The 26,365-nt window shown below is 41.7% G+C and overlaps 2 protein-coding genes across 4 annotated transcripts in view; both read left to right on the forward strand.

Annotated features, from left to right (window-relative positions):
- AMZ2 (archaelysin family metallopeptidase 2) overlaps positions 1-15,450 on the forward strand; it is a 64,493-nt gene extending 49,043 nt beyond the window's left edge. For all 3 annotated transcript variants that reach the window (XM_044449518.1, XM_044449520.1, XM_044449523.1), the window contains one exon: positions 15,394-15,450. The gene's annotated coding sequence lies outside the window, so the exon portion shown is untranslated. The remainder of the gene's footprint in view (positions 1-15,393) is intronic.
- A 1,640-nt stretch (positions 15,451-17,090) lies between these two features.
- Positions 17,091-26,365, forward strand: part of ARSG (arylsulfatase G) — a 109,080-nt gene continuing 99,805 nt past the window's right edge. The window contains exons 1-3 of the mRNA XM_044449510.1: positions 17,091-17,330; positions 23,908-24,095; positions 25,850-25,897. Coding sequence (XP_044305445.1) covers positions 17,101-17,330; positions 23,908-24,095; positions 25,850-25,897 — 466 coding nt within the window. The 5' untranslated portion in view covers positions 17,091-17,100. The remainder of the gene's footprint in view (positions 17,331-23,907; positions 24,096-25,849; positions 25,898-26,365) is intronic.

Below are 26,365 nucleotides of genomic sequence, written 5' to 3' on the forward strand. Positions count from 1 at the left end.
CAGTTACATTTTAGTGTTGTGCTGAGGTTGTGACTAATGGCGGAAGAAGCTGCTCATCCAGCTCTGAACCTAAGCATTATAGTGTTTAACAGAGGAATGTTTTATCCATCCCCACAGTACATGGGAGAATTCGAGGTGAAGGGAACTTCTGTGGACTTGAATTTCTTTCCCCTTTCCAGAATACTTTAACTCAGCCTTCCGCAGCCTGGCACCTTTTACAGCTTTTACTTCAGCTGCCATCATCCCCAACTGGCATGACCAGCGTGTGGCTGGAGATGGTGAGAGTTATAGTCCAGAGCATCTAGTAAGCCTGTGGAAGGTTGCTTTAAACTGTTGGGGGCTTTACTCCTTTGCACTTAAAGGGCCCTTAGAAGTCTGCTTAATAGTGATCAGAGGAAACATCTTTGCATTTTTGATTAGATGTACGCATGGGGGTGGGGGGGGACAAAGGGTGTAGGGTGGTCTGCCCATGAAAATAATCTTGTCTTTTTATTGAACAACTCAGAAAACAGTCTGCAGTTAACTTCTCATAGCAGGGAATTAATTGCTATGTGAAATTAATTGCTTACTTCGGTTGGTCAGTAACAAGTACCCACTGCTTCCACTGAGCAGTCTTCTCAAAATGATGACTTCCCATTGTGTAGCTCTTCAAGATTGTCCAAGGACTATTTTCTGGAATCCATCCTCCATTCTTCCTCTTACTTATTGTGCTAATTATATTAATAGCTTCAGGTGAGAAATTTGCATACAAATGTTCTCAGTTTTTCAAAGAATCAATCCAGGAAGAAAAGCTGGGTGGGGTGGGAAAGGATATGAGGTGAACACCCTGCCCATAGGCACAGCTTGGCATCCCTCAGCTGGTTTCTATGTTTTTGTTTCCTGTTCTTAATTGCAAGAGCTATCCTTAGGAAAAAAAATGGTGACTACTTATTTCTTCTGGAACAAGATCTGTGCTTCAGAATATTTTTAAGTATCATGAAGCCATATTGGAGTGTTCACTGCATGAAGACTTGAAATGCAATTTGCACTCCCTTCACTGTATTACATTCAGAATAAATTTTGTTTGCCGTGTTCCATGCATGCTGTTAATGAAGTAACTGTAAATAGAGAGTGATCAGAATAGGCACAGTGTTCACCTGGTCTAGGTAGCTGGACTAACAGATGTCTTGCAGGCCAAAAAGAACCAAACTCATTTCTAGAACTCCTGGGTTTAACATTTCAGGATTAGTTCTCTGTTTGTAAAATTAGTGACACTCTGACAGGAGCATTTGAGACTGAATGATATAAAGGGAACACCTTTCAGAATGGCCTTGGTTTTTAGAACCCTGTAATTGCCCTGTTGTTTATTTTTAAATGTATCAATGATGAAGTCACCGATATAGGTGCTTTAAATCTTAAGGCATATGAGAACCAAAGAACTCTAGATTCTGTACAATATGGGCATTCTGTTCTGGTTTGGATTTATTTGTTTACATTATGTTGCATATTGCCCAGGAGTCAAAGCTGTATGAGTTTGTCTGTAGCTTTTTTGCTTTGGAGATTCATTTCCTTGGTTCAGATAAGGAGGGATGGCTTTTAATGAATGGGTAAGGATAAAAAGTGCATTCAGAAGGAAATCGGATATGGAACTGTGCCAGTATCCTGTCCTTAGATCACTGAAGCCCTAGTCTTACTACTGTTTAGAAATAAAGGAAAAATGGATTTCCCTCTCTGGCCTAATGTTCTGAAGTATTAGTGTGGTAAGTACAGTGCAGAGCAATAGACTCATAACCTACACTTAGGTTACATACCTCTCACTAGCAAGGCTGGTGCAGGGAACTTAGGGGTAAAACCTGACAATCCATGTGTTCCTTCTGCTTGGCTCAGCTGTGCTCCAGTGCTGCACTGGGGATCCAGAATGGCAAGTCAGTGTGGAAAAGTAGGGAGATGCACAGCACCTGCTCTTCAGTGGCCTGCTGGGCTCCCTAAGAACCTTTGTGACTAAGCAAGGATAAGAGTCTAGAAAGGTGGGGAAAGGTCACCCTACATTTCTGTCATGGACGCTTTTAGCGTTTATTTTGACAAGACCATGCATGAAGGCTTTGGCGAATGGGGCAGCATAGAAATGTTTTAATAGATAGATAGATAGATAGATAGATAGATAGATAGATACAGTTCCGAACAGGAGTCAGAACAGTGGTTATATTCCTCCAGTGCTATAGCTGCTTTTTATAGATTCATGTCCTCTCTCTGCAATCATGAAGGCTAGATATCTGCTGTAGATCTAGCAAAAGCTGAGCTTCTCAGGCATCTGTGAAAATAGACTAGGTTCTGCAGTTGGTTACAATATCGTGTGTGTTTTAAAACAATTTGATTGCAATTGTATTTGTATATTGTTCTGATACAAACATCAGGGCATTTCGTGGAACTGAGAGGCAAGTCAAGTTTCCCAGCCCCTGGACCTCATGCTTAGAATGAAAAGTAAAAACATGACCACTTACCCCATTGCAAATGCTGTAGAAACAGGTCTCTCCAAAGCTGGAAGACCTCCTAAATGTCTACTTACATAAGGACAATCACCCTGGATGTCTTCTGCTGCTCCCCAGTTTCAGCATAAGTGGCAAGGCAGAACAAGGAAGACATGCACCATGCTATGTTTTTAAAGCAAGAACTTGATATTTATAAGGGCTTAAACCCCTCCCACAAAGGAATAACTTTGGGAAAGTTGCTTTTCACTCAGCTGAGGAACTAGTTGTCTTTTTCAAAAATGGAATAAATAACTACTAAGCTGCAGCGTGTAGTGGTGGAATACACTGGCCAGGGTCAGCCCAACCACCGAGACAAGCCAGGGAATTGTCCAGGTTGACAAAATTTCAGGAACATCTGTCTCAAGCTGCATAAAACCTCTTGCCTAAACTTTTAGAGGAGGGTGGCAGTTTGGCCATTGACTTTCTAGATGCTATCCTTTCTGGTCCAGGAGACAAATTTATAGCTTTCTGGTCCCTGCCTCAGGGCATGGATGCAATGGTAAAATGAAGAAAATAAGCATGGATATATATTACAATGAACAAGAGAAAGAACCTCAGTCAGTTGTTGATCATCTAATGCGCTGTTGTGACAGGCTCAGTCTTAGGATAAGCTGCCAGAATGGGAGCAAGAGTCCATCTGCGTAGGGCAGCAAAAACTCAGGCAGGCCTTCATGTTGGTTTCCAGGTGCTTGAACTGCATCAGGGAATTGTCTTGACTCCCGACTTCTATAACAGCCTTCTATAAGAGTGCCACCCTTGATCCCACTGGATGAAGAGCTACTGTTTTTTTAATACATAAAAATAAATAATACCTAAGCGTTAAATGTATCATGCTCAGCTTGATCTTCTTTCTGATGACATGCCAGGAGGCAAATCATTATGAAGGGACTATGGAGCAAGACAGACCCATTTTGGACACAGGCACACTTCCTTTGCATTTTCTGCAGTAAAGCCTTTGACTTTTTAATTAAACAGATACAAAAATGAAATGTGAATAATAGGTTTGTTCTTGGGTGACACATCCGCATAGCTGCTTCCAGAAGCCAAGCCTTCAAAAGTGGGCTTATCTTTTTGCCCTTGGCTGGCTAGACAGGAGCCCAGGTGGCACAGGCAAGGATGTTTTCTGGCATGCCTGGGCAGGGGGCACAGAGTCAGGCCACACTCCCACCAGCCTTTTCAGTTGCTGCTTGTCCCTGCCTTATTAGACAAGAAACAAAAGCCACACCAAGTAATAGTGTGCAGTTTACACACTGCACTACTTGTTAAAAAGTCAGGCCACCAAAGTTTAAGCCCCTGCAACTACCGCTGTTCAGACTATGTCACCTGTAACATTGACTTGTCATTTCTTTGTGAAAGCCAAGTTTTCACACAATGGGATAGTTGGAATAGTCGTTTTGGGAAGCACTCTGTGCATCTGATTCTCAATTTTGCACAGGTATTTTGCATCCCTGGAAATAATTCTGCAGGAAGAATATCAAAGCCATTTTACTATACTTCACACCCCCCTTTTAAACAGTGTTCAGTTATTATCTTGGTGCAAAGGTCAGAAACTGAAATTTTATGTTTAACTAGAGATGTCCTCTGCAGGTTAATATTCAGCAAATCCATTTAGCGCAGCTTTTTCCTAGAAAGAGGAAGCGTTCTTGAAGTCCAGATCTATAGAACAATGATAGTGTAAGCAACGTTGCCACATTCTGTGCAGTTGTACATTCTCGCATGCTATGTTAGAATTCCGAACATCCACCCCCGTCCAACCTATTCCCATGTACATGCTGCAAGATTTAGGGGAGGGGAAATACTGAGGTTGTCAAATAATGGTGCTTCATCAGCCCAAAATTTGTGGGCATCTGATCTTACATATTGATGCACTGCCAAAAACTGAATATAGTGTGTTTCACTTTCACAGAAGTATCACAGAAGTTTCACAGACACACCCTTCCAAATTCTGAAGTTGTCAGAAGGAAAATTCCTAGCATTCTGTGTGACAAGAATGGACTACTGGATTGATAATGTCTTCACCACCACACAATGTAAAGTTTAATAGCTACATTTTTAGGAACTAAAAGTTGTGGCAGTCATACCACAGTTTTGTGACATGTCATATTAACTGCATTCCCAAGTATTTTTAAATACTGGGTGAGAACTTCCTTGCTGGTGCCACTTGTGGCATCTGTGCTACTGCCTAGCCAACCAAGGGCAAAAAGATAAACACACCTGGGTGAGAGGGGCTTGTGTGTGCTCATGACCACTTCAAGTTGCACAGGTCAGAATAGTCCATCTTCCTTCGCAAACCTGCTTGAGTTGCTGAGCTCCCTTCTCTTGCACTGCCGTCTTCCTTTAGAAGACGATGCTCACAATGCCCAAGAGGGCCAAAATCTGAGTTGTCTTGCCTTCTTTGAGACACCAGGACAGGCAAACCCAAACATCCCCTGCTGATTCTGGTAAGCCAGCACATCAAACATCTACTTGAGATAAATGGAAGTTTTCAAAATGTACTCAGGCAGGTTTTTTTCTTACTGCATCAGAAGGAATAATGATAATCTCCCCTACAGATTTCATCCTAAGTAACAGACCCCCTCAAGCTTTTGAGGTTGCTGCATGTGTGTGTTTTAAAACATTTATTGATTATATTTACATCTCACATAGACATGGGATGCCCAATGATATCTCCCATCCACGTACCACTTCAGTAGTGCTGCATTCATTGCTCCCAAAATATTTGTTGGAGCCATGTGAGAGAGGGGCAGGGCAGGGCGGAGGGCACAAGTCAAGCATGTGCATCATGTGCAGCCTCCAAAAGCCTACCCAGCAGTGTGGTGTACGACTACACTTCACAAGTGCTTCAGTACAGTGTTGGAAGAAATCTTCTGTACGGCAGTCTGGTGCCTTGTAGGCGCAGCAAAAAAATTAGATTGCATGAGTGCTCGGAATTTGCTTGGCAACTTAAGGTCTGTATCTGTACATGGGGGAAATTTGTGGAAGAGAACATCTGTTCTTCAGCCCCTGCTACCCTGGCTCTGTGATTTTGCCTTGCTGGTGGATGCTTTGTGCTCCTTGGGCTTCTCTAGACCGTGCTTCTGGATTTTGTATATTCTTGTCAGTTCGTCTGTGTTTTTGACCTCTGCTTGTACGTTGACCACTCCTGCCGCCTTCTGACTTGTCTGAATGAAACCCTGGGGCCTGACCACATACTTAGATTTTGATCTTGCTTTCTGGATTGCCCTGTTACTCACAATTGCTCCTTTTTCCAGGAAGGTTGTTGGAGAGAAAATAATAAATGAGCACCCCTTTCGAGGGCAGTGAGCAAATTTCCATTGTTTACTTGTAAATTACTGTTCCTTGGGCAACTGGTTAATAGATTCAAACGAGTCAACTCATTCCTTCATATGCTCTTATGTCAGAAGGCTATCCATGTTTAGACAGGAAAAGCACCTAAAACTCCCAACTCCCATGCTGGCAGCCATAGGACTTTTTCTGCTTAAAGGTGTGTAAGATTGCATTTCAGATAGTTTTTAACTCTAAAAGCATGCCGTTATAAGCAAGCCTGTGAGGAAATCAAAGTCCTATGCCAATAGAACTCAGATTACACGGGAAAGTGCAATTCTGAGATCTAAATGACCTCTGTGCCTTTATTTCATTTTCACGGGTCCTGTCCTCAGCACTGGCAACCCTGCTGTTAGTACTTTTTGCCTTGCACTGCTGAGGTTTTGATATTTCAGCAGGCATTCTCCATATTTTGTCAAACCGAGCTTCTCATTCTTGATAGAATGAGAAGACAAAAGGGGGAAAACCAAGAAAAGAAAGGCAGGCGATTCTCTTGCCATGGTGGATTCAACGCACACTACCAAATGCTGAGCTTGTTTGTGTGCTCCATTTGTAGAACTGAATCTACACAGCTTTGCCACGTGATAACTGAATACTCTTGCAACTGGAGGAAATGAAAAGCTCTCTGAGTGCCCCCACTATTTGTGGTAAAGGAGATAGCAACTGTGGATAAAGCCTTCTTGATTCAGGCTCTCCACCTTTGAAATGTGCTCCTGTGGTGTTGTCATTTAGGCACCAGGCAAGATGTTTTCTTGTGTTTTTAACCCCTTCAGAGCCAAAGTGAAAGTTTTTATTATTTTATTTACTCTTCTTTTTGTAATTTACTGATTCTTAAACATTATTTTAATGTTTGACTTTCTTTGTGAGCTACCCTGGGAACACTGTGCTAGAGACTGTAAGATATTAATTTAATTAATAAAACTTTACTTCACATTTAGTCTCCCCCAAATGGCTTTTCAACCCAGCTAAAAAGTGGAAGATTCACTAACGAATGCATGGCATTTGTGTCACATGTTTCAGGCCTTCAGAGTACTTTGCATGCCTCATCTTGGTAAAATTTCCAGTAGTTCTGTCCAATAGGCAAGTAAATGTGAACATTTACATATTGCAGATGAAAAATTGGGACTGAGAGAATAGTAGCTAAAGCCATCTGCTGAGATTGTGACAGAGTTAACATTAGAACTGGTATTCTGCTCTGGTATATCAACTCTTATTTATGCCCTCCAGTAGCCTCATGCATGTCTAGTTCAATACTTTGGTTTACCTGCAGTCGTGCAAAATAGTCTCCTGAGGAAAGGGTTTGGTAATTCAAAGGATTCATCATTGTAGGGAAATTGTCAAAAGAAAACAGGGAAAATGGGCTTTAGTATGGTTTGGTGTTGTTTGTCTTTATGGACAGTGTTGCACTTCTCATAATATAAGCCTTTCTGGATGAAGATATATAAAAGACACCATCTACGTAAAGGTCTTTGATGCCATGCCAAAACTTTGAATATTAGTAAGGAATGCTCCATAGTGGCCTTAGACTTTTTTGCATTAGGCTTGGTGGGTAACACCCCCATTTTTTTGGTGTTACAATCTTGTGCAAATTGGTGTGCAAATCCAACCAAATGAGGTATTGGCAGCCACCTGTGCTTTAACAGTCACCTGTGATGGCAGTTGCAATGCTGCTCAGGTTTGTCTACAGGACTTTCGAGTCTCAAAGTCTAATTTGAAATCTAGGGAAGTTGAACTCAGTCTGTAGGCCTGAGCCAGCCCACACAGCTACTTTCCCTGAACTCCATCCTTTTCCCAGCAGTAGTCTGCCAAGCCCAGGCATGCAGTATTAAGTTTGCTTTCAGTGGCACCTGTAAGGAAAGGAAAAAAATGTTTGCAAGATAGAAAAAACAGGTTCGACATCCTTACATTGCACATTTCTCTTTTATTCTGTCTGTAAATTGTGTAAATATATAACGCTGTGCCAGAGCACAGGTGCTGCATAACTGGAAGGCCCCATTGGGTAGATTGTGCCAGTTTTATTATGGCCAATATTGTTCCAGATTGTGCTATATTATTATGGAATATGATCTATAATAATGTTATGATTATTATGTTATGAAGCTTTCCTTCAGCTTCGGCTAATCAATCAGCTGTGTCCCTACCTGGAGGAGGATTGCCTAGCAACAGTAACACACGCATTGGTTACTTCCCTGTTGGACTTCTGTAACGCACTTTATGTGGGGCTACCCTTGAAGACAGTCTGGATACTTCAGATGGTTCAAAATAGAGCTGCCAGGATGCTGTCGGGGACTGGGCATTATTCTCATATAACCCCAGTCCTCTATCAGCTCCATTGGCTTCCCATCGAAGTCTGGGCTCAATTCAAGGTGCTGGTTATTACCTATAAAGCCCTGAACGCCTTGGGACCAGGATACCTTAAGGAACGCCTTTTTCCTTATTTGCTCTCCTGCCCCCTGAGATCAGCAACAGTTCCCTCCTCCGGGAACCCTCTGTGAAAGAAGTTAGGAGACAGAGTACCCGGAGAAGGGCCTTCTCTGTGGTGGCGCCCCAACTGTGGAATGCGCTCCCCAGAGAGGTCCGCCTGGTGCCGTCATTATATGTTTTTCGGTGCCAGGTTAAGACCGTTTTATTTAATCAATATTTTAATATGTTTTAATATTGAATTTTAATATTGTATTTGCAGCCAGAGTGCGTTGTCAATTTATTTATGCTGTTAACTGTCCAGAGATGCCGGTAATCGGACGGCATACACATTTCATAAATAAATAAATAATATCCATATTATGGAATATGATCTCCTGCAAGAAGCATGTGCAAAATACATTTCTGTCCCTTCACAATGAATAGTGTGTCTATTGAAATACAAATGTTGGACACTGACATACTAGACTTAAACTCTTGCCTATCTATCCAGTCTGTTCTCATGTAACTTCAGCAGTGCCACAGTTCCTTTGGCAGCTTGCTGCACTGTACAGATTTTCTAAGCCAGGATGAACATTTTCTACTCCCAAACCCTGCTGTCTGATATGCTTGGAAACAATTGCTTCTTGGCCTTTTCTTTAAAATGTGGGACACTGGTTTATAGCTGTGGGATTTCTCTTTTGATGATCACCTTTCAGATTGTGATCATGTAATCTAGTGGGAGTGCCTAAAGGCCTCCAAGCTCAGGGTTTGAGGCATCTGTGGGGGAATTTCCTTGAACAGCAGTTGGGACTAGATTCTTGCTTGCTCCAGCTCATGGCCCTTTCCTGTCAAATCCATGCAATTTTTTTGTTTTAACATAACGTGTTCTTCCTCACCTGTCCTCCTCCATCCTCATGTCTCATGTCTCAATTGTTTCTCAGTTAATGCCCATTTATTTAATCTTGTTCCCATATGTTTCCTGTTTCAAGTTGCACTTCAAGTTGCTGTTTATCATATTTGTTGTTCGCACTTGTCATTGTTCTTTTCAGTATGGTAGGCAAGACCTAAACCATTACTTCTACCTGAGTTCTAATCTGATCGGCACTGTATGGAATTGCAGTGCTGCTTCAGAAGCCTTAAGTTTATATCTCTTGGTCTACAATCACATATTACGTCACCTCAGAATACCACATGGGCTTTCTTCACAGGAGAGATTTATAAGATTGTGCTGCACATGCTGTAATAATTAATCCCAGTTATAAGCAGCGCTTTCAGTAATTGAAGGTGCTTATTTAAGAGGCCCACAAGGGGCAGCATTGGTGGTTATGCTGGCGCAGGCTGATGTCTGAAATTTTATCTTCTATAATGTGTTAATTTGCTCAAATTAAGGTTCAGCATCACCACAACTGCAAATATTTTTAGAAAAATGGAAGCATAGAGGGATTCGTGAGAAAAGAGTCAAGCTGTTCATCTGCCGAGTGTCTATACTGGGGCTGATTAACAAGAAATGTGGCTGAATGGGAGTGGGAGAATGTGTGAAAGGAATTATGGCTGGCTTTGATATCATTCAGGTTCAAGCTCCTTGTTTCATGATTCTAATGTGGGGTGTACAAGCTTTTGGGTTTGGAATGCTGGTTCATACAACCCCCTGACCCCTAAAGATACACACTTCCATGATCCTGATGAATCACTGGATTAATTGTTCCTTGTGTGGAGAAAAAAAGCAATCTGTGAGGAAATTTGTGGCAGAATTCTGCGGAAGGGGACTTGGGGTGGAGCAGAATGCAGTTTAAGGCTCTTGTTTCTGGCAGGTTGAGCACCCCTGCTGTAATGACTTCATGGCATTTGGTGCAGCTTTCTTGAATAACAATCACAAGTTGAAGACAGGCCCCACTTTCCCTGTAAAATAGGTGGAGCACAGTGTCTCTTCAAAGAAGTGGTTTTTGCTGTTTTGCATGACACATACTTGCCTCCTAACAGTAAGCAAAAACCTCTGCCAAAAGTTTAGGTTGACTCAGAGTGATCACTCCTAAGGAAGAGAACCTGCTGGGTAATTCTGAGAATCAGCTGCTCCCTCCCAAAAAGGGTTTGTTTTGTCTTGTTACTGAAGAAATATTTTGAAATCTTTTTATGAAGGCACAAGCCACAGGTAGGTTAATTGGTTTCAGATAATTCTGAGTCATTTGAAGATGGAATCCTAAACATTGGATTGGAATGGCATGGCAACCTATAATGGGTAACTAGCCATGGTAGGTTGTTATACTGTGAGAACCTGGACCACTTTTTGCAGGATGGTTTGTTTTGGGACACCAAGTTGCCCTGACATAACATGGCTTGTTGAAAGCATTGATGAACCATCAGTGGGCAGTCATGTCATTTGAATCTGGGAGACTGATTTTATTGTGGGTTCTGCTAAGCAGTAAGCAAGCCACTTGGTAAGAGCAGCAAAAAGAACTCGCTGCTTTCTTCTTTAAAAAAAACAACAACTTTCTGTGACTTTTTTGCATAGGGAAATACAGGTTGGATTGCTGCAGATTTCCCTGTCCAGAATTCTCAATAGTAAACCTTCACAAATGGGCAAGATGTAAATCTCTCCTTTCTAGAGTACCTAGAGGTTTGACGAAGTGTTGAAAAAGTTGCAGAGTAGTTAAAAATGTAAAGACAACACTAAAGGGTCATCCTGCTAAAGGGGAGGTATCAGCCCTCTGCTCAACCCCTATCTGTGCAAACCTCTTTACTTCATCCATTTTCTTCACCAGTTTGCAGCTGTTCAAAGCGGGAGCAAAGTTGTGCAGCTTTGCTTGGTCAATGTCCAATAGACACTTACCAGGACATTGGCCATGCAAGGCCCCTGAGTTCAGGCAGCCATATGTATGCACCTGTGCCTTTTTCCAGAGACAAGGAAAAATGGGGAAAGAACCCAATGATAACAATTGTGCATGTTTGTGCCACACTTTTTTTCAAAGGGCAACGAGCCAGTGACAGTTGTTCCAAAGTGCCACTTCAGCATCAGTGGTAAAATGGTCACTAGTAGTGCAATGGGGTCTGAAAAGAACAAAAAGTGAACAAAAATGGGGTTGCTGTTGGAGCAGACAAGGGGAAACAAGGTGGGTTCCGCTGAGGAGAGCTCTGGGATACTGGCCAAAGAACTGGAGGGAGAGGAGAACCCATGATAATAAGCCTAGTCATCTTTTAGTTTGCTATGGCTTCCACAAACAACTGTGTAGATTTGCAGGGTGGGTTGTCATGTTGTGCAAACCTGTCCATTAAGTGAGTAGCTGCAACAGGGAGCGCCTTCTTCGTTGTGGTGCCCCATTCATGGAATGCCTCCTCAAAGAGACTTGCTTGGCACAAAGAGACTTGATTTTCTTTTGGCACCTGCCAAAGACTTCCTTTTTCTTCTAGGCCTTTTAGAGAGTATAACCCTTATTGTATATCTGGTAATGGATTTTCTTATGCTGTTGGTTCATATTGGATTGTACTTTTTAAACTTTTAGGCTTATGTAATCTACCAGAGAATATCTGTTATTGGCAGGATTAAATATATAATACATGAATCATACAAACATCCTATATCCTCAGTATAATCCTCATTTGATGAATTCTGATAAGGCAGCCATATAATTCTCCTTCTTCTTTTTGAGAACTCAACATACAATATGAATGACATGGGGCTGCTGCTAAAAAGAGCATCAGCGTTTTTTCTTTCTGCTGCTCTCTGTGCCCTTCAGTAATACCCTGTGGGAACATGTCATGACATTGCATGTTTCCCCTGTTTCACTCTATATCATTGACTACTTCTGAAGAGAGAGAGAAGCATACAATATTGTAATGTAGGAGCATGGAGTACATATTAATACCTTTTACATAGTGTGAGAGGGAGAAATTGACAACAGGAAGATGTTTTCATTTTCATTATTCATGCAAACATGTAATTTAAAAATAACGTTGTAGTTAAAAATGTAATTAGTTGTTCTTATATATGTGCTTAAAGTTGCACATATAAGCCTGAATGGTTACTTGTGATATTTCAAGGGGTTCTAGGTTTCACTTCTTGAACTGCCTAATGTTGCTTCTGGGGAGTGCAAAATGTCTTGGGCCAGTCCTGACTGAACCTGGACCGAGTTTGAGTGTTTGTAGGAACTGGTACGTTAGCAGAACGGTTCTAACAGAGGATCAGGCTAAGCTGGCAATATCACCTTGCTGAGACTTGGTGAAAGGGTGAAATGTACAGACAAGTAAGTTCTGGTCTAGCAACAACTCTGTCTTTCTACGCATCCCTCAACCCCTGGGATCACCCTTGTTAGAAGTATGCCTGCAGGGGTGGAATGAAGAGTGAAACTGCCTCCATGGCCTCCTCATATTCCTTTCTCTTTTGTATGTACCTTTTCCTTTTCTTTCTTTTCCCTTCTGCCACAAATGCGTGTTTGTGACAAGCAATGTAGGGCAAAGTAGACAGTTAAGCAGAGGTAATGAGGCAGGTGGCATCCCTCTGCATTTTTTATTTATCTCCAGCAACCCACCCATTCTCAGACTTCTTGACTTTGGATGCATTACTTAAACATTGAATCAGGAAAAATTCACATGCCCAAATACTCTTAGTTCCTTTAATTAACCACAATTGTTTCCCTGAAGGTTACACACACTCACTTGTCTGGAAGGTTTGCAGACAAACAGTTTGCTTCCTAATTCTCTTGGCCCTGAGAGGGTTTCCTTAGGTTTTTTCTTTCTGTGCTATCTCAGGGCTCTGTTTTGTTTTGTTTATGCAAGTATTTTACTCATGCCCCTCATTTAATTAGGTCACTCTTTCCCCCTCCTCCTCCTCTTGTGTTGGTTGACCTACCACTTTTGTATCTTCAGCTGCACATTCTTTCCCCAAGGTCATTGATACACAACTGGAAACATCTGTCATAATACTGGTCCTAGCTGGCCCATTCCACCCACCTCCAACCACTTCTACTCACAGTGTCTCCCTGTATTTGATATTCACAGCGGTTCTTTCTTTCGCTTTTCCCTTTTCGAGTATCATCCTCTGATAACATTCTTATTGTCCTTGCAGATTAGGCTGGTGCTGATGGCTGTGTACAAACAGCTTTCAACCCTGGAAATTGTCGGTTTTGTCCAGTTCTCAACAGGTCAGGTTGTTGCCATCCTGTGAAATTCAATGCTGATTTCTTAAGCTTTCAGCTTAATGCTTTCTCTCTCTTCTGTATTATAAATGTGGTTTATCTTCTGGTTTCAAAGGAAGAAAAATAATCGCATCCAGTGCATGTCTTTTACTGATTGCAAGTGTTTGTTGGTTTGGGAAGCTTTGCTGTAGTAGAGAACTCTTCCATGGCAAACGTGAACTGGGTAGAAATGGAGATGGTACACCTTTTGACAACTTTTTACCGTGGGAACTGGTGGTGCGGTTTTAGATCTGAACAGTGCTTCTTCAGTCCTCCCCAGTCCCTGCCAGTTCATCCAGCTAACAAGGACTCATGCAGGAAAGACAAGAATCATATAATCCTCAGCTGGCTTCCTGGAGGGAAAGTACCTTGGATCCTTCATTTGTGGCACCCTGGGAACCTATTCATAAGGCTTCCATTACTACACAGTAGACTATAATCTTGGGCGTCATGTAAACAACTATTTGCCTTGCTTGCAAGCATATCAGAAAGGTTAAGATAATTGCACTGCGAGCTGCCATTCACATTTTATTGATCATTTACAATTGAATAACATAATTATTATCAATGTAATGCTTTAAATGAAAGACAGTATACTAGAATTTGAACCAGCAAAAAACCTTCCTCTCCAAAGTGGATTTAAGTTTAAAGAACTGAAACAACTGTATTCTAGAAATAGTTGCCACATCAATTTTCATTTATTAGGGGGTAGGAGGAATCATTAAAACAATATTACTCTGGCAGTACAATGTATAGATATTTTCAAATGTTCCCAAATTGCAGGAATGTACCCTAGAATAATGTGATTTAGAATTGCTGTTTCGAAGAACAAAGCAATTTCAAAGCAATGTGGACTACAGCTTGTGAACTGTACTTATAAGTTCATAAATGCCTATATGACCTAGAAATCTGGAGTTTGAAACAAATTGCTCTAAGATACTTTGATTAGTAGAAAAATGTGAAAACTAGAACATTGCAGTTCTCAACATCACAAGAGATTTTAAATCTTTGAAATGCAACTAGATTTTCTTTTAATTTTTCTTTCACTTTATACAGTAGTTTTAAACTTTATGTTGCAGTTTATGACAAATGTTATAGTTTTAATTCTCTTCCTAGAGAGCTACAACTGTTAGGCAGTATAGAAATGTAATACATTTGTAATAAAGAGGACATGACTTACCTCTCAAAATGGCTAAGGTATTTTCACATTAGGCAGATAAATGAAGCCTTGTGCTACTTTTATCTCATACATGGATAAACTAAGCCCCTTCGCCCCACTTCTCTAGACAGCTGGAAACCTCATAATAGCTTGTGTCATGGTTTGGTTTCCCTCATAGTGGCTACAAGAACAGGCCAAGACAAGTTTCTCATGGGATGGAATGCTGGCCTTTGGCATTTCTGTCAGCCCTTCATTCGGGAGCCAGGCCTGGATTTGAGCAGGAGCGCTCCAGTAGCAACCAAGAGTGTGTATTTGTGCAGCTCTTAGGCTGAACGTTTGTATGTAGCTTGCTTCCTGGTTAATGAAGACTGGGTGGAGAGAGAAAGGGAGAGCTGGGAGAGAGATGGATTTACAAACTGCACATTAGGCCTTGCGTGTTTCAGTACATTTAAAATTTGTATGCTTAGCTTCTGTGCTTTCTTCCGTGTCTTGTGCATGACCTGACCCTCACATATTCTGTCTTCCATCACAACTCATATTTATACAAAATGACTTTCTAGTAACTGTAAAATTGTAATAGGTACAAAGACAGGCTCAGGCATGATTGTTTAGATAATTCAAAAGTACATAATTGATGTGTGATGATGACTACAAAGAGCTGTTCTTGTTTTGTGTCCTCCCCCTTGTTTCAGTCTTGATGTATGTGTGTATGAAAAGTCCACAAAAATGGAATCTTCCCGTGTGTTTTAACATTTCTGTTCTAATATCCATCAAACTGAAAAGCATACCCTCTACTCTGTCCCTTTCTGATTTCTTTTTTCTTCTGGTCTAGGCAAACTGGTATAGGTATATTGAAGTGTTCCTCTCCCTCAACAAAATTTGAAGGTGGTCTAATAACAATGAATATCCTGAAAGAAGAAAATCTAACCTTATTTTACAGTGCCAAGGTGAGAAAATGCAAATCATTAACTCATGTCATAAATAATATTACGGAATCATTCTGATAGTTTTGGAGAGTAACACTGATGTAAATGCTGTAAGAAGAAAAAGGAAAAACAGTGACTCAGCTTGACAGCTTCTTGTGGGCTGTTATGATGGCTGTCATGCAATGCAAGCCATCATGGTAACAGAGTGTCCAACAGAGTGTCTTGTTTAAGGGCTGCAAGCCATCCTGACAACCCTTGAGTTGTTGTTGTATCCAGAGTAGGTTGTGGTGTTGTCCAGTCCTAGGTGATTGGCAGTGTGAATACCTGGAATTGGCTGATAAGACATGCAGCAAGAGCAGTGGGTGTTTCCAAATTATTTTTGCCAAGAAACTAGCCAGTTCCTGGGGTGCATGATGGGACCAGTCACCTGGGTTCAGGCCATGCAGCAATTCCTTGCTACCCTGGCCAAGCTCTTCCAGGTCATGTTGGTGCCAGCTGCCCCAGAAGCACCCAACACTTTGGGGTAATTGGCAGTGGCTGCATGTTTTAGTCTGCAACTCTTACCATCCTGCAGGCAGCATGTTCCTAGGTTGGGTAGGACTGCTATAAACTATCAGAAGAACATAACTCAGAGGAAGGAGATGAAAGTGCCTATCCACAGCCATGATGACATAACAGAATTCTTTCCTGGTCCCCTAGAGTGTAGCTACCTGCTGTGTGAGGTAAACCTGCAATTGAGGGTGGGTTGTGCTGCTCAGCTGGCCAAAGAGAGGCTTGACTTTGTGCCAGACATGTGATCATCCAAAGGCTTTCCACATCCCTTAAGCCTTTTGATGGGTAGGGCTCGCCCATCATTGTGAGTTTAGCCACTGTGAGAAGCAGCAAGACAGGATGGCCACTCCTGATCACTGCATTCCTCCTGGGCATTCACTGTGGGCAGGAAGAGGGAGAGAACTTTGCTGCCAAGAAAAAAGTTGGGTAGTGATTCAACAGGATGTTCTCAGCCTTTAGACAGTTGCATGTTGGTCCTATGATGGACTCACTTCAAGTAAGTCATTTAGTCACTTATGGGAAGTGTCTTACTACTTATTTCAGTGAGCTTGAATACGGTTAACTTTTTCTGAAGATGAGTTGCTGCATCCAAAGAATCAGCATATTCACCATATTCTTGCTTACCACCTGTAGTTGGCTAAGATAGAGCTGCTGTAGCATTGGACAAGTCTACTTATGCATTTGGGGCTCTGTCTCCTATGAATTTCTGGTGAGTTCTACTACTTATCTCTCCATGCGGTGAGAGCATTTGCAGAGGGCTCCACCACCAGCACAAGCAATGACTGTTGATGCTACCAGTGCAGGTCAGCCCTCTACAGACCTCATATAATCTGCAGCCCACACTGCTTGAATCATGTAGTAACCACAGCTACTAGTTCCATGGTTTTCCAATTTCTGTTTTTGATTTCTTTTCCTGCAGAACCAAGGAGATGCTTAAGGCAATATGGAATACTTTTATATCACCTCAGAAAAAAGCAACAAAAGGGGTTTTTTAAAAAATTGAGGGCTGTGTTAAGTAACTGCCAACATTTGTGATGTGACTCCTGTATGTTCCTGATACCATGGATATTCTGCTTTTTAAAGCACTGCTGTTGGGACTGGCTGTTCTTTTCATTGGACTGTGCTACTATTGCCCTCCAAGACCCTCTTTGAATTGGAAAATATCAGGCTACAAAAAACCAAATTTCATAATAATTTTAGCAGATGATATTGGATGGGGAGATCTTGGGGCCAACTGGGGCCTGAGAAAAGACACTCCTAACTTGGATAAGATGGCAGCGGAAGGAATGAGGTATGTTTCAGACCAATGCTTGACACCCACTGTTGACGTTGTTATTTATAAAACGCCTAACATTTTCTAGGTGTTGAACAAAGATTTCTTTAAAATGGTCTAGAGCTAAAAGATTCCTTGTAAAAGGAAAATGATCAGGAGAGGACGGAAGAAACCAAGCTCATTCAGAGATTAAAGCTTTTCGGTTACAACATGACCAGGTTGAACAACCATGAGAAAAACATTTCTGGGAGAGGAAAAGCCAAATGATGGTGTAATGCCACCGCTTCCTTAGCTGTTCTAATTCCTGTTTATTTCGGAGGTCAGTTAGCTTGTCCAGCAGAATATTTCAATTGGTAGAGGGGTAGCTTTGTGTTTTGTTTTGTTTTTTAACGAAAAAGAGGAGGGATTTTGTGACAGATTAAAACAACCTCCCTCTGCTTAGTAAGCACCACAATGGCCATTGCTGGCCAGGAATGATAGGAGTTGCAGTCCAACACATCTGGAGAGTACCAGGTTTGAGGAAGTCTGTGTTAAAACTAAAATTTATAATAGAATGAGCTCCCAAGGTGTGTTAGCATCTCCCTCAGAACTTGGTCAGAGCAATTGCCTGTGTAATAAATGCAGTTTGTTCACTAATTACAGGCATTTTTGTTTGATTTCTATTAAAAGCTATGACATATTTTCATGCAAAGAGGTACCCTATTAATTAAAATTTCTGTTTTTAGGATGACTGTGTTTTTAGGATTTTAGTAATGCCCTTGAGTTTATAGGTTCTCCAAAGACGTCAGCAGTGACTTGTAAAACCTGCCCAGGCAAATTTTAAGTCAGAGCTAAGATAGCAACAATGATTGGACTTCTGTTTGCTTATTGTGCACATTTTTATCCTACATTTTCATCTTGAACTTAGTTGCTTCATATCATTGTGGCACGTACACAAACCCTGGGGAGCGGCTGATAAAAAATATTACTTCAGCTGACCAGCTTTCTTTCTGCTAATTATAATATTTTCCTTAAACATGGCCAAGCACAATGTAGTTTTCCAACAGTTTAGTAGAGTACAATATAAAAACAAATTACAATATAAAATTAGGCATTTTTAAATCTAGTTTTATTTCAGGTTTCAACAAAACAAAGCCATAAAAAATAAAAAAGTGTTTGTGTGTACGCACAATGATTTGAATGCAGCAGTCACATATAAACTTAAACAAAAAGAGACCCAATGTCCATGTACAGTAATGTAACGGAGTAATGTCTGTTCAAATGCTGCAAGCAGTGCATTTCATTGCAGTATAGAAGGTGGATGTTTATTCTTCCAATGTTATAATATTAGTCTTTTAGCTATCAAAAGGATGCAGATAATTTATTCCTGTTGACCATGCAGTAACTTTTGCAAAGGAGGCAGATAATTTAAGAGATGTGTCACTGAAGATTAAAGAGCATTCCAATACAAAGCTTATCTATATTATAACCTCTTCCCAACTGGACATTGCTAAAAATACAGTATAGTTAAAGGAAGCATTAGCAGTACTACATCTTCAGCAGTTAGGCAATGTTGACAAACCCTTCTTAAAGAGACATTGAGGTGTTCAGTAAACACACAAGTTTTTGTTGAATAAACTGTAACCTGAGATCTACTTCAGATACAGATGCTAGAATACCAATCCATTGAATAGACTGAATAAGACAATCCAATTCCCTATTCCATTTCTGCTTTTTAGACCTTTAGTCCTTTTAAAAGTATCGATCATGGATCAACTTGTAAAAGCTCCACCGCCATGCCTAGATTCTAGCAAAAGTTGCAATTGCCAGTACTGCTGTTTCCCATAGCAAGAAATGGTATTTGACATGCAAATCCAAATATGACAAAACTCACATTCAGCTATCCTTAATTGATCCAAACTAAAATTCAACTTATCCATATTAAGTCTACCAACAAAACATTTATTTTTATATCTGGATTCGATCATGAAGTCATTTTAGCATGTGGAAATGGGTCAAAGTGTAATTATCTGCCACAGATCTCTAACAACTACACTGTGGGATGAACCCTAACCATGTCAGTATGCTAAGAGCTTAGTCCCATCCATTTGGGAAGAGGATCTAGATAGGAAGATTTTAGAACAGACCAAAATGAAAATTTTAATTGAAATACAAAGCACAAAAATACAGTAAAAGACAGTAAATTGTGATACAAAGAACTGGAAAGTAAAACCCAGCTTCCTTGATGAGAGGAGCCCAGCTTCCTTGATGAGACCCCCCTCCCCCATTTTTACAAAACCAAGCTGCAGTTTTGGAAAATATTGGCAGATAGGAACTGTAACATAGACAGAGGCATAATAATTCATCTTAAGTATGTTAACTTTACTCCACAAACACAATTTTAGTGATTCCCATCTGTCTGTATCCCATGAATTCTCGTTGGTCAGTTTGTTCATATTTAGAATCATAGAATAGTAGAGTTGGAAGGGGCCATGAAGGTCATCGAGTCCAACTTCCTGCTATTGCAGGACACCATGTTACACCATCCCACTCAGATGGCTGTCCGGTGTCTTTTTGAATATCTCCAGAGTGGGAGAGCCCACCACCTCTTTAGGCAGCTGGTTCCACTGTTGTATTGCTCTGACAGTGAGGAAGCTTTTCCTGATGTCCAGCCTGAATCTGGGTTGTCGCAATTTGAATTGATTATTCTGTGTCCTACCTTCTGGTATCAGCAGGAAGAGATCTTGACCTTCCTCTTTGTGACAGCCTATGAGGTACTTATAGAGGGATATCATGTCCCCCCCCCTCAATCGTCTCTTCTCTTCTCATGGCTGAACATGTCCAGTTCCCTCAGTCTCTGCTCATAGGGCAGTGTTTCCAAACCCTGGATCATTTTTGTTGCCCTCCTCTGGGTAACTGAATCATTAATTGTTAGACATATATCCCTGGGAACAAGTATTCCTGAAAAAGTAGTGGAATTCAGGCATCACTGAAATTGTCAGTTACCTAATACACTATACAGTATATTGTCTCCAGCTGCCATCAGTTAGATTTTGACCAGTTAATTGAATAGCCAGACAGATCACCAAAAGTATTAATCAGCTGTGTCAGTAGACACCAGGAGTTGTGAGATAGGTAGTAAGATAGTAAGAAATTTTCAGCATAATGAACTTTTTAAAGTTCTAAACTATCACACAAAAGGCTTTGAATTCTACTAGTCTAATGTCTGAGAGATTCCAAATGTAAATCAACTATCAATGGAGAGAGTGGACATCCTTGCCTGTTACCGCTCCCAAGAAAAAAGAAAGATGGAAAAAGACTTTAAGTTATAACTTTAGCTCTATGGCTTGAACAGAAAAATGTAACCCATTTCAAAAATATGTCAGGAAAACCAAAATTATGTAATGTATCAGAAATAATTTTTCAGTTAATTTTGTCCAAGTATCCAAAGAAACAATCACATGCTGTCTGGTCTATCAGAGTTTAAAGCTGGGAAGGGTGCAGTCTAGCTATTTCCCCAATATGCCTGTTATGAACAGGTTAAAACGACCATATTTTTCGCTCTAAAAGACGCACTTTTTCCCCCCTCAAAAGTAAGGGGAAATGTCTGTGCGCCTTATAGAGCAAATGTGTGTGTGCCCGACGCCCGAGATGCTGCCAGCCCGCCTGCACCACGTGGCACCACCTGGCCGGCACGTGCTCGGCGCGCCCTGCTCCGCCCCTCCCTCCAGCGCAGGTGAGAGCTGTGCCGCTCAGGGGGAGAGGTGCGGAGGAGGAGGAGCCATGGGCTTTAACCCGCCGGCCGCACGGAAAGATGGACTGCTCACCCCCACCGCCCGGGAAGACCTGCCACTGGCACGCTGCCGGCCCCACGTGGCACCACCTGGCCGGCACATGCTCAGCGCTCCCTGCTCCGCCCCCTCCTCCAGCGCAGGTGGGAGCTGTTAATCACAGGTCGGTGTGTGTTTTCAAATGGCAACCCGTCTTTTAATGAAGCCCATGGGGAAGTGATGGGGAATGTGCCTGTGATTATCAGGAAGCTTTCCATGGATCAGTTATCTGTTAGTTGATCAGACACATTTTTTTTATGATCAGTGGATATTTGAACAGCATTACCTTCGTGTATGAAGTTTATTCTTCAAAGGCTACTTAGTCCGCTGTGTGTTTGATTTACCGTACAATATCTCATTTTTTGTCAGAAGTTTTTTTCTATTATTTACTAGTAGGGCAGCGTGGACATTACTGGCTTTTTTAGATTTCTTATTGAATTGTCTGCAGCAGCTCTTGTATAACTGGTGTAGATTGTGGATTCCTTCAGTAATTCCACTACTGATTAAGAAAGTGATGTCAATGTTTGTGAGCAACAGAGCTTCATAAATTCTGACTCTAGTGATGATGAGTTCTATGGGTTTAACAAAAACTAGAAGAGTACTCGAACTTTAAAGTCTCTCTTTTGTTAATGACAGTGATGATGGTTCTTAATGCCACTGTTGACTGCTGTTCACTTTACAAGGTTGAAATATGGTATTACTGTATTCTGTTATAGTTTATTAAATAGTTTAGTAAACCATTTGATTCAGAATATTTTTTTCTTGTTTTCCTCCTCTAAAAACTAGGTGCGTCTTATGGTCAGGTGCTCTTATAGAGCGAAAAATATGGTAATTTAGTCTGACATGTAAGGATATTATTGAACTCATATTTAACTTTCTGTAGTTCCTGATAACTTTGAGTAATTGGGGAAATGGCTAACTAGGTCCTAAGAAATTTCAGTGTTGTGTAAACAAATACTTTTTATATTTTTTAAATTTAAAAATATTGTTATAAAACACCTAGGCAATAATATAACGCTGTATAAAGGCTTTAATGGCTTCTCACTGAATGGATCAAGAGTCAACATTGCCATCACTGTCTTCAAAATAGTCGATTAACTCAGCAGAAATCTGATTTTTAAACATATAACATTAAGAAGAGACGCTAAAGATGCCAAGGGCTTTGGTAAATCTGAAAACTGCAACTCTAGACAGACTGGAACATGGCCTGAGGTTATCAGATAACATGACAAGCCATGGTTGTACAGAGAAACCATAGTGCAAACCATTGTTTTTTTATTGTGATTTCTAAAGATCAAGCTTACTACAGTGAAATACCTTGATTGGTTCATACAGCACAACAGACAAAGAATAGTGAACAATCACCTTGGCTTGCTAGATTGTCTGAACTCAGCCAATGTGATTTGACAAGTTCATTGATGAGTTTGTGCTCATGGTATGATTTTTAGCCAGGGGTTACCTAGCTCACACTCTAAGTTACTGCATTGTACCAATGTACTGTACCAATTTTGCGTTGTACTGCATTGTACTAATTCTCAGTGAATCATCAAGGGCACTATTGTACTAGCACAAGAAAATGCCCTTACCCTTTCAGCAGGCGTTCATCTAACTGAGGATCCTCCAAACCAAAACCTTTACACTTTCTTATGAAGCACTGTTGTTAGTCGCGAAGTCCTGTCCAACCCATCGTGACCCCAGGGACAACATTCCTCCAGGCCTTCCTGTCCTCCACCATCCCCCGGAGTCCACTCAAGCTCATCCTCTGCCGTCCCCTTCTTCTTTTGCCATCTATTGTTCCCAGCATTAGGCTCCTCTCCAGGGAGTCCTTCCTTCTCATTAGGTGGCCAAAGTATTTGAGTTTCATCTTCAGTATCTGGCCTTCTAAAGCGCAGTCAGGGTTGATCTCCTCTAGGACTGACCAGTTTGATCGCCTTGCGGTCCAGGGGACTCTCAGGAGTCTCCTCCAGCACCACAATATGAAGCACTGTAGCATACAGTATTTTCACAATGAAGTCTACTTCACATGAAATAATTCCTCTCCCCTGAAATTAATCATGTCAGCCTTTATTTTCCTTTGCTTTCACTTGCAAAACTGTGTTAGATCACTCACGGATTTCCATCATAAAGTTCCTCAGGCAGCTTTATTTTATAGACCCCAGAGGCATAAAAGTCCTTGATAAATGGGTTCCACGGTGGTTGCGGGGCTTGTTTTTTTTTTATTATAATTGTATGTTGTTCCGAATGTTTAAACAGGTGATTAAAATGAGAGTGTTGTCTTAAGGCTTAAAATTAAAAGACCAAAAGTTATTAGCTTGGCATGAATTACTACAATCCTTACGGAAATGCAGTGTGGCAAATTCATCACACACACACACACACACACACACACACACACACACACACACACAGAGTATAGCCTTTGGGAAGTATCCAGCAGGGCCCCAGTATTTCACTGGTTCTGTTGAACTCACAGGATCCCTACTTGTGCAGTAGGGCTTCTACATTGAAGCTCGCCCTGGAAATTAGTGGAAGTAAACGTTTCCAGGCTGGAGCAGTTCAGCAGAGCTCCCTTCTGTGAACTACTAATCTGTCTTATTCCAGAGATGTGTACCCTGTCTCCATCCTCACTCAGCCAAGCAGAGTATCTGTGACTTACTTAGTTGTTCTTGCTGGCAGGAGAGATCAAGCTGTGTGAACTAGCACACTGGCTCATTGCCAGCATTGTGCAAACTGAGCCATTAAATGGTAAGAAATTATGAAACGTCTCTCATTTCCCCCTTCTCTAGATTTGTGGATTTTCATTCGGCGGCATCCACTTGCTCTCCATCACGTGCTTCTCTCCTTACAGGACGTCTTGGCCTTCGCAATGGAGTGACCCACAATTTTGCAGTGACATCTGTGGGTGGCCTCCCATTGAATGAGACTACAATAGCAGAAGTCCTGAAGGAAGCTGGTTACCTCACTGCTGTGATAGGTAATTTAATCCACTGCAGAGGGAAGACTAACCTGCCTTTATGTTTAGCTATTTGTATGCATTTTATTGTAGGTGCTCAGAGATATTATCAGTAGGTTGGCTTACATCTATTTTTGGATTATATCTGGAAAGTTTGGGAACTCTCAAGATTTAAGAATAACCTTCTATATCAATTAGTAAAACAAGGATTTTGTATTGTAACTTTGGAAACCTGTTTTTTTTTTAAACTCTGAAGATCAGATCTTCATGGATGGTTTTCTAGTACAGAGGCAGATTCCTAATCTTTGTTACATGTAGATTTAATTATAGTCTTTGCAATTTGTTCAGTGAAAAGCTGACACAAGTGAATGATGCCTAGCATTCTGTTAGTGTTATGTGGTGGCTACATAATAGTATTATCATTGTGGGAATTGAACAGCTCTGGATCCAGAGGGATCACTCTGAGGTCTGTGACTGTGGCTCTGTGGAAGCCCGGCAGCTTTCGCTCCTGCAGGGGCCCAAGTGGCACCTGTCCTGACGTCTGTCTGAGTGCCAGCCTTGCCTCTGAGGCTGCGTCCACACAGTTCGAGAATAATGAGCGCTTTCCTCTCTGAAGCCGACTGACTCTGTCACGCCTTGCCTGCTGAGTAGGCCAGCCTGCCCTGTCCCTCCTGCCCCTTTGCCCAGTACACCCTTGCTCTTGACCCCTTTCGAGGGTGAAGGGGATACGGAAAGAGGGAGGGTCTCAGCTGTGGGTGGAACATTTTGGCTGGATGCCTGGTGTGTCCACTGAGAAACAGCAGAGGGGTGGACCTGGTCACCCATTTCGCAGAGGCCAGGCCAGGCCGCCTGCCGTGATAGATCTGGTGGCCAGGCCTTACTGGGTGCTCAGCCATGAGATCTACCACACATGGTGGACCGGTTCTCTGATGCTATGAGGGCTTTTTAAAACATGTAACCATACACGAAGCGTCGAGCTGAAAGAGAACTATGCTCTTCCAAATAACATTGCTGCCGTTCAGAATTCAAGCAGTTGTATTGCTAGCTTGAGGCTCTAAAAAGAGGCTGATGATGATGTGGAAAGTAGAATGAGTACTTCAGGCTCCTCCAGAACCTTGAGCCATTTCCCCTTCCACCCGTAAGGACACTCAGCGTCGGCTCCCCTGCCGCTCCCCAAGCGGCTTTCTGCAACCTTCAGCTCCAGTCATCTGCGGTCCAGGGTGCTGGGGCTGCAGCTCAAAATATCTGGAGGGCATCAAGCAGGGGAAGGCTACTCTGCACTGTTTCTGCAGGGAAGGAAATAATTCCAGGATGAGTCATGTGCAGTTGTCAGAGTGATAGGAGCGATTAGGCCTTAAAATGTATAACATGATATCCTTAAGACAGCAGTATTAAGTTTGCACATTTAGATTCTTCCCCCCCCCCCCCCCGCCTTATACCCAGGGGGGGGGGTTTTTTTTTTTTTTTGTTTAGCCTTTACTCCAAATAATTTGTTTTGGTGTCTATTGTGCCCTTTGGAATATAACATTTTTTGCCATTAGTGTTCTTTAGTTCCCAAGACCTTTTGGTTCACAAGGAATAGGCACTGGAGTGTCATAGTGACATGTGCTCTGTGCACGAATTACAAGCACAAGCTGCTGTGCAGCTTTGTCTCCTGCTGCTGGGAAAATTTCTGTTGAAACATTCACAATATTATCTTTAGTCACTTTTAAATTTGATGTCTTGTGTATAGTAATATGATTTGTCTGACAGTGTCTCCTGATGCTCTCTTGTAGGGAAATGGCACTTAGGGCACAGTGGTCCTTTTCATCCCAGATTTCGTGGTAAGGATTCCATCCACTTTTCCTCTGACATTGCAGTTTGAGGCATTTTTCATGGGTGGCGGGGCTATTCCATTTGTGTTTCCTAATGGGGGAGGGCTCTTGAGACTGAGTGATTTCCTATTAAAATGTGCCTTCTGTACAGAAACCTGAGTGAAAATGGTAGGCTAGAATCGAGCCTGTTCCTGATGTACTGATTTTGTATATGGAGAGCAAGTTATTTTTATGGAGGAGCTTTCGGTTTTGTGAATCCTCAATTGCAATGTCAAGTAGCATAACTCAGATATCTCAGCAACAAGAGCAAGGACTTAATGGGCCAATTCCTTTAGCCTTAAGCTACAATGAAGAGATCTAGAAGAGGCTCCCTCCCTGAAGCAAACTCCTTCCTCCAGTTAAGGGGCATGTCAGCACTGATACCTGTGCAAGAGGCACTCCAGGTTCCTCTCTTACCCATGGTTCATAATCATGGTG

This window comes from Varanus komodoensis, unplaced genomic scaffold (assembly GCF_004798865.1).
Source record: "Varanus komodoensis strain SLA01 unplaced genomic scaffold, ASM479886v1 scaffold59_1, whole genome shotgun sequence".
Classification (NCBI taxonomy): domain Eukaryota; kingdom Metazoa; phylum Chordata; class Lepidosauria; order Squamata; family Varanidae; genus Varanus; species Varanus komodoensis.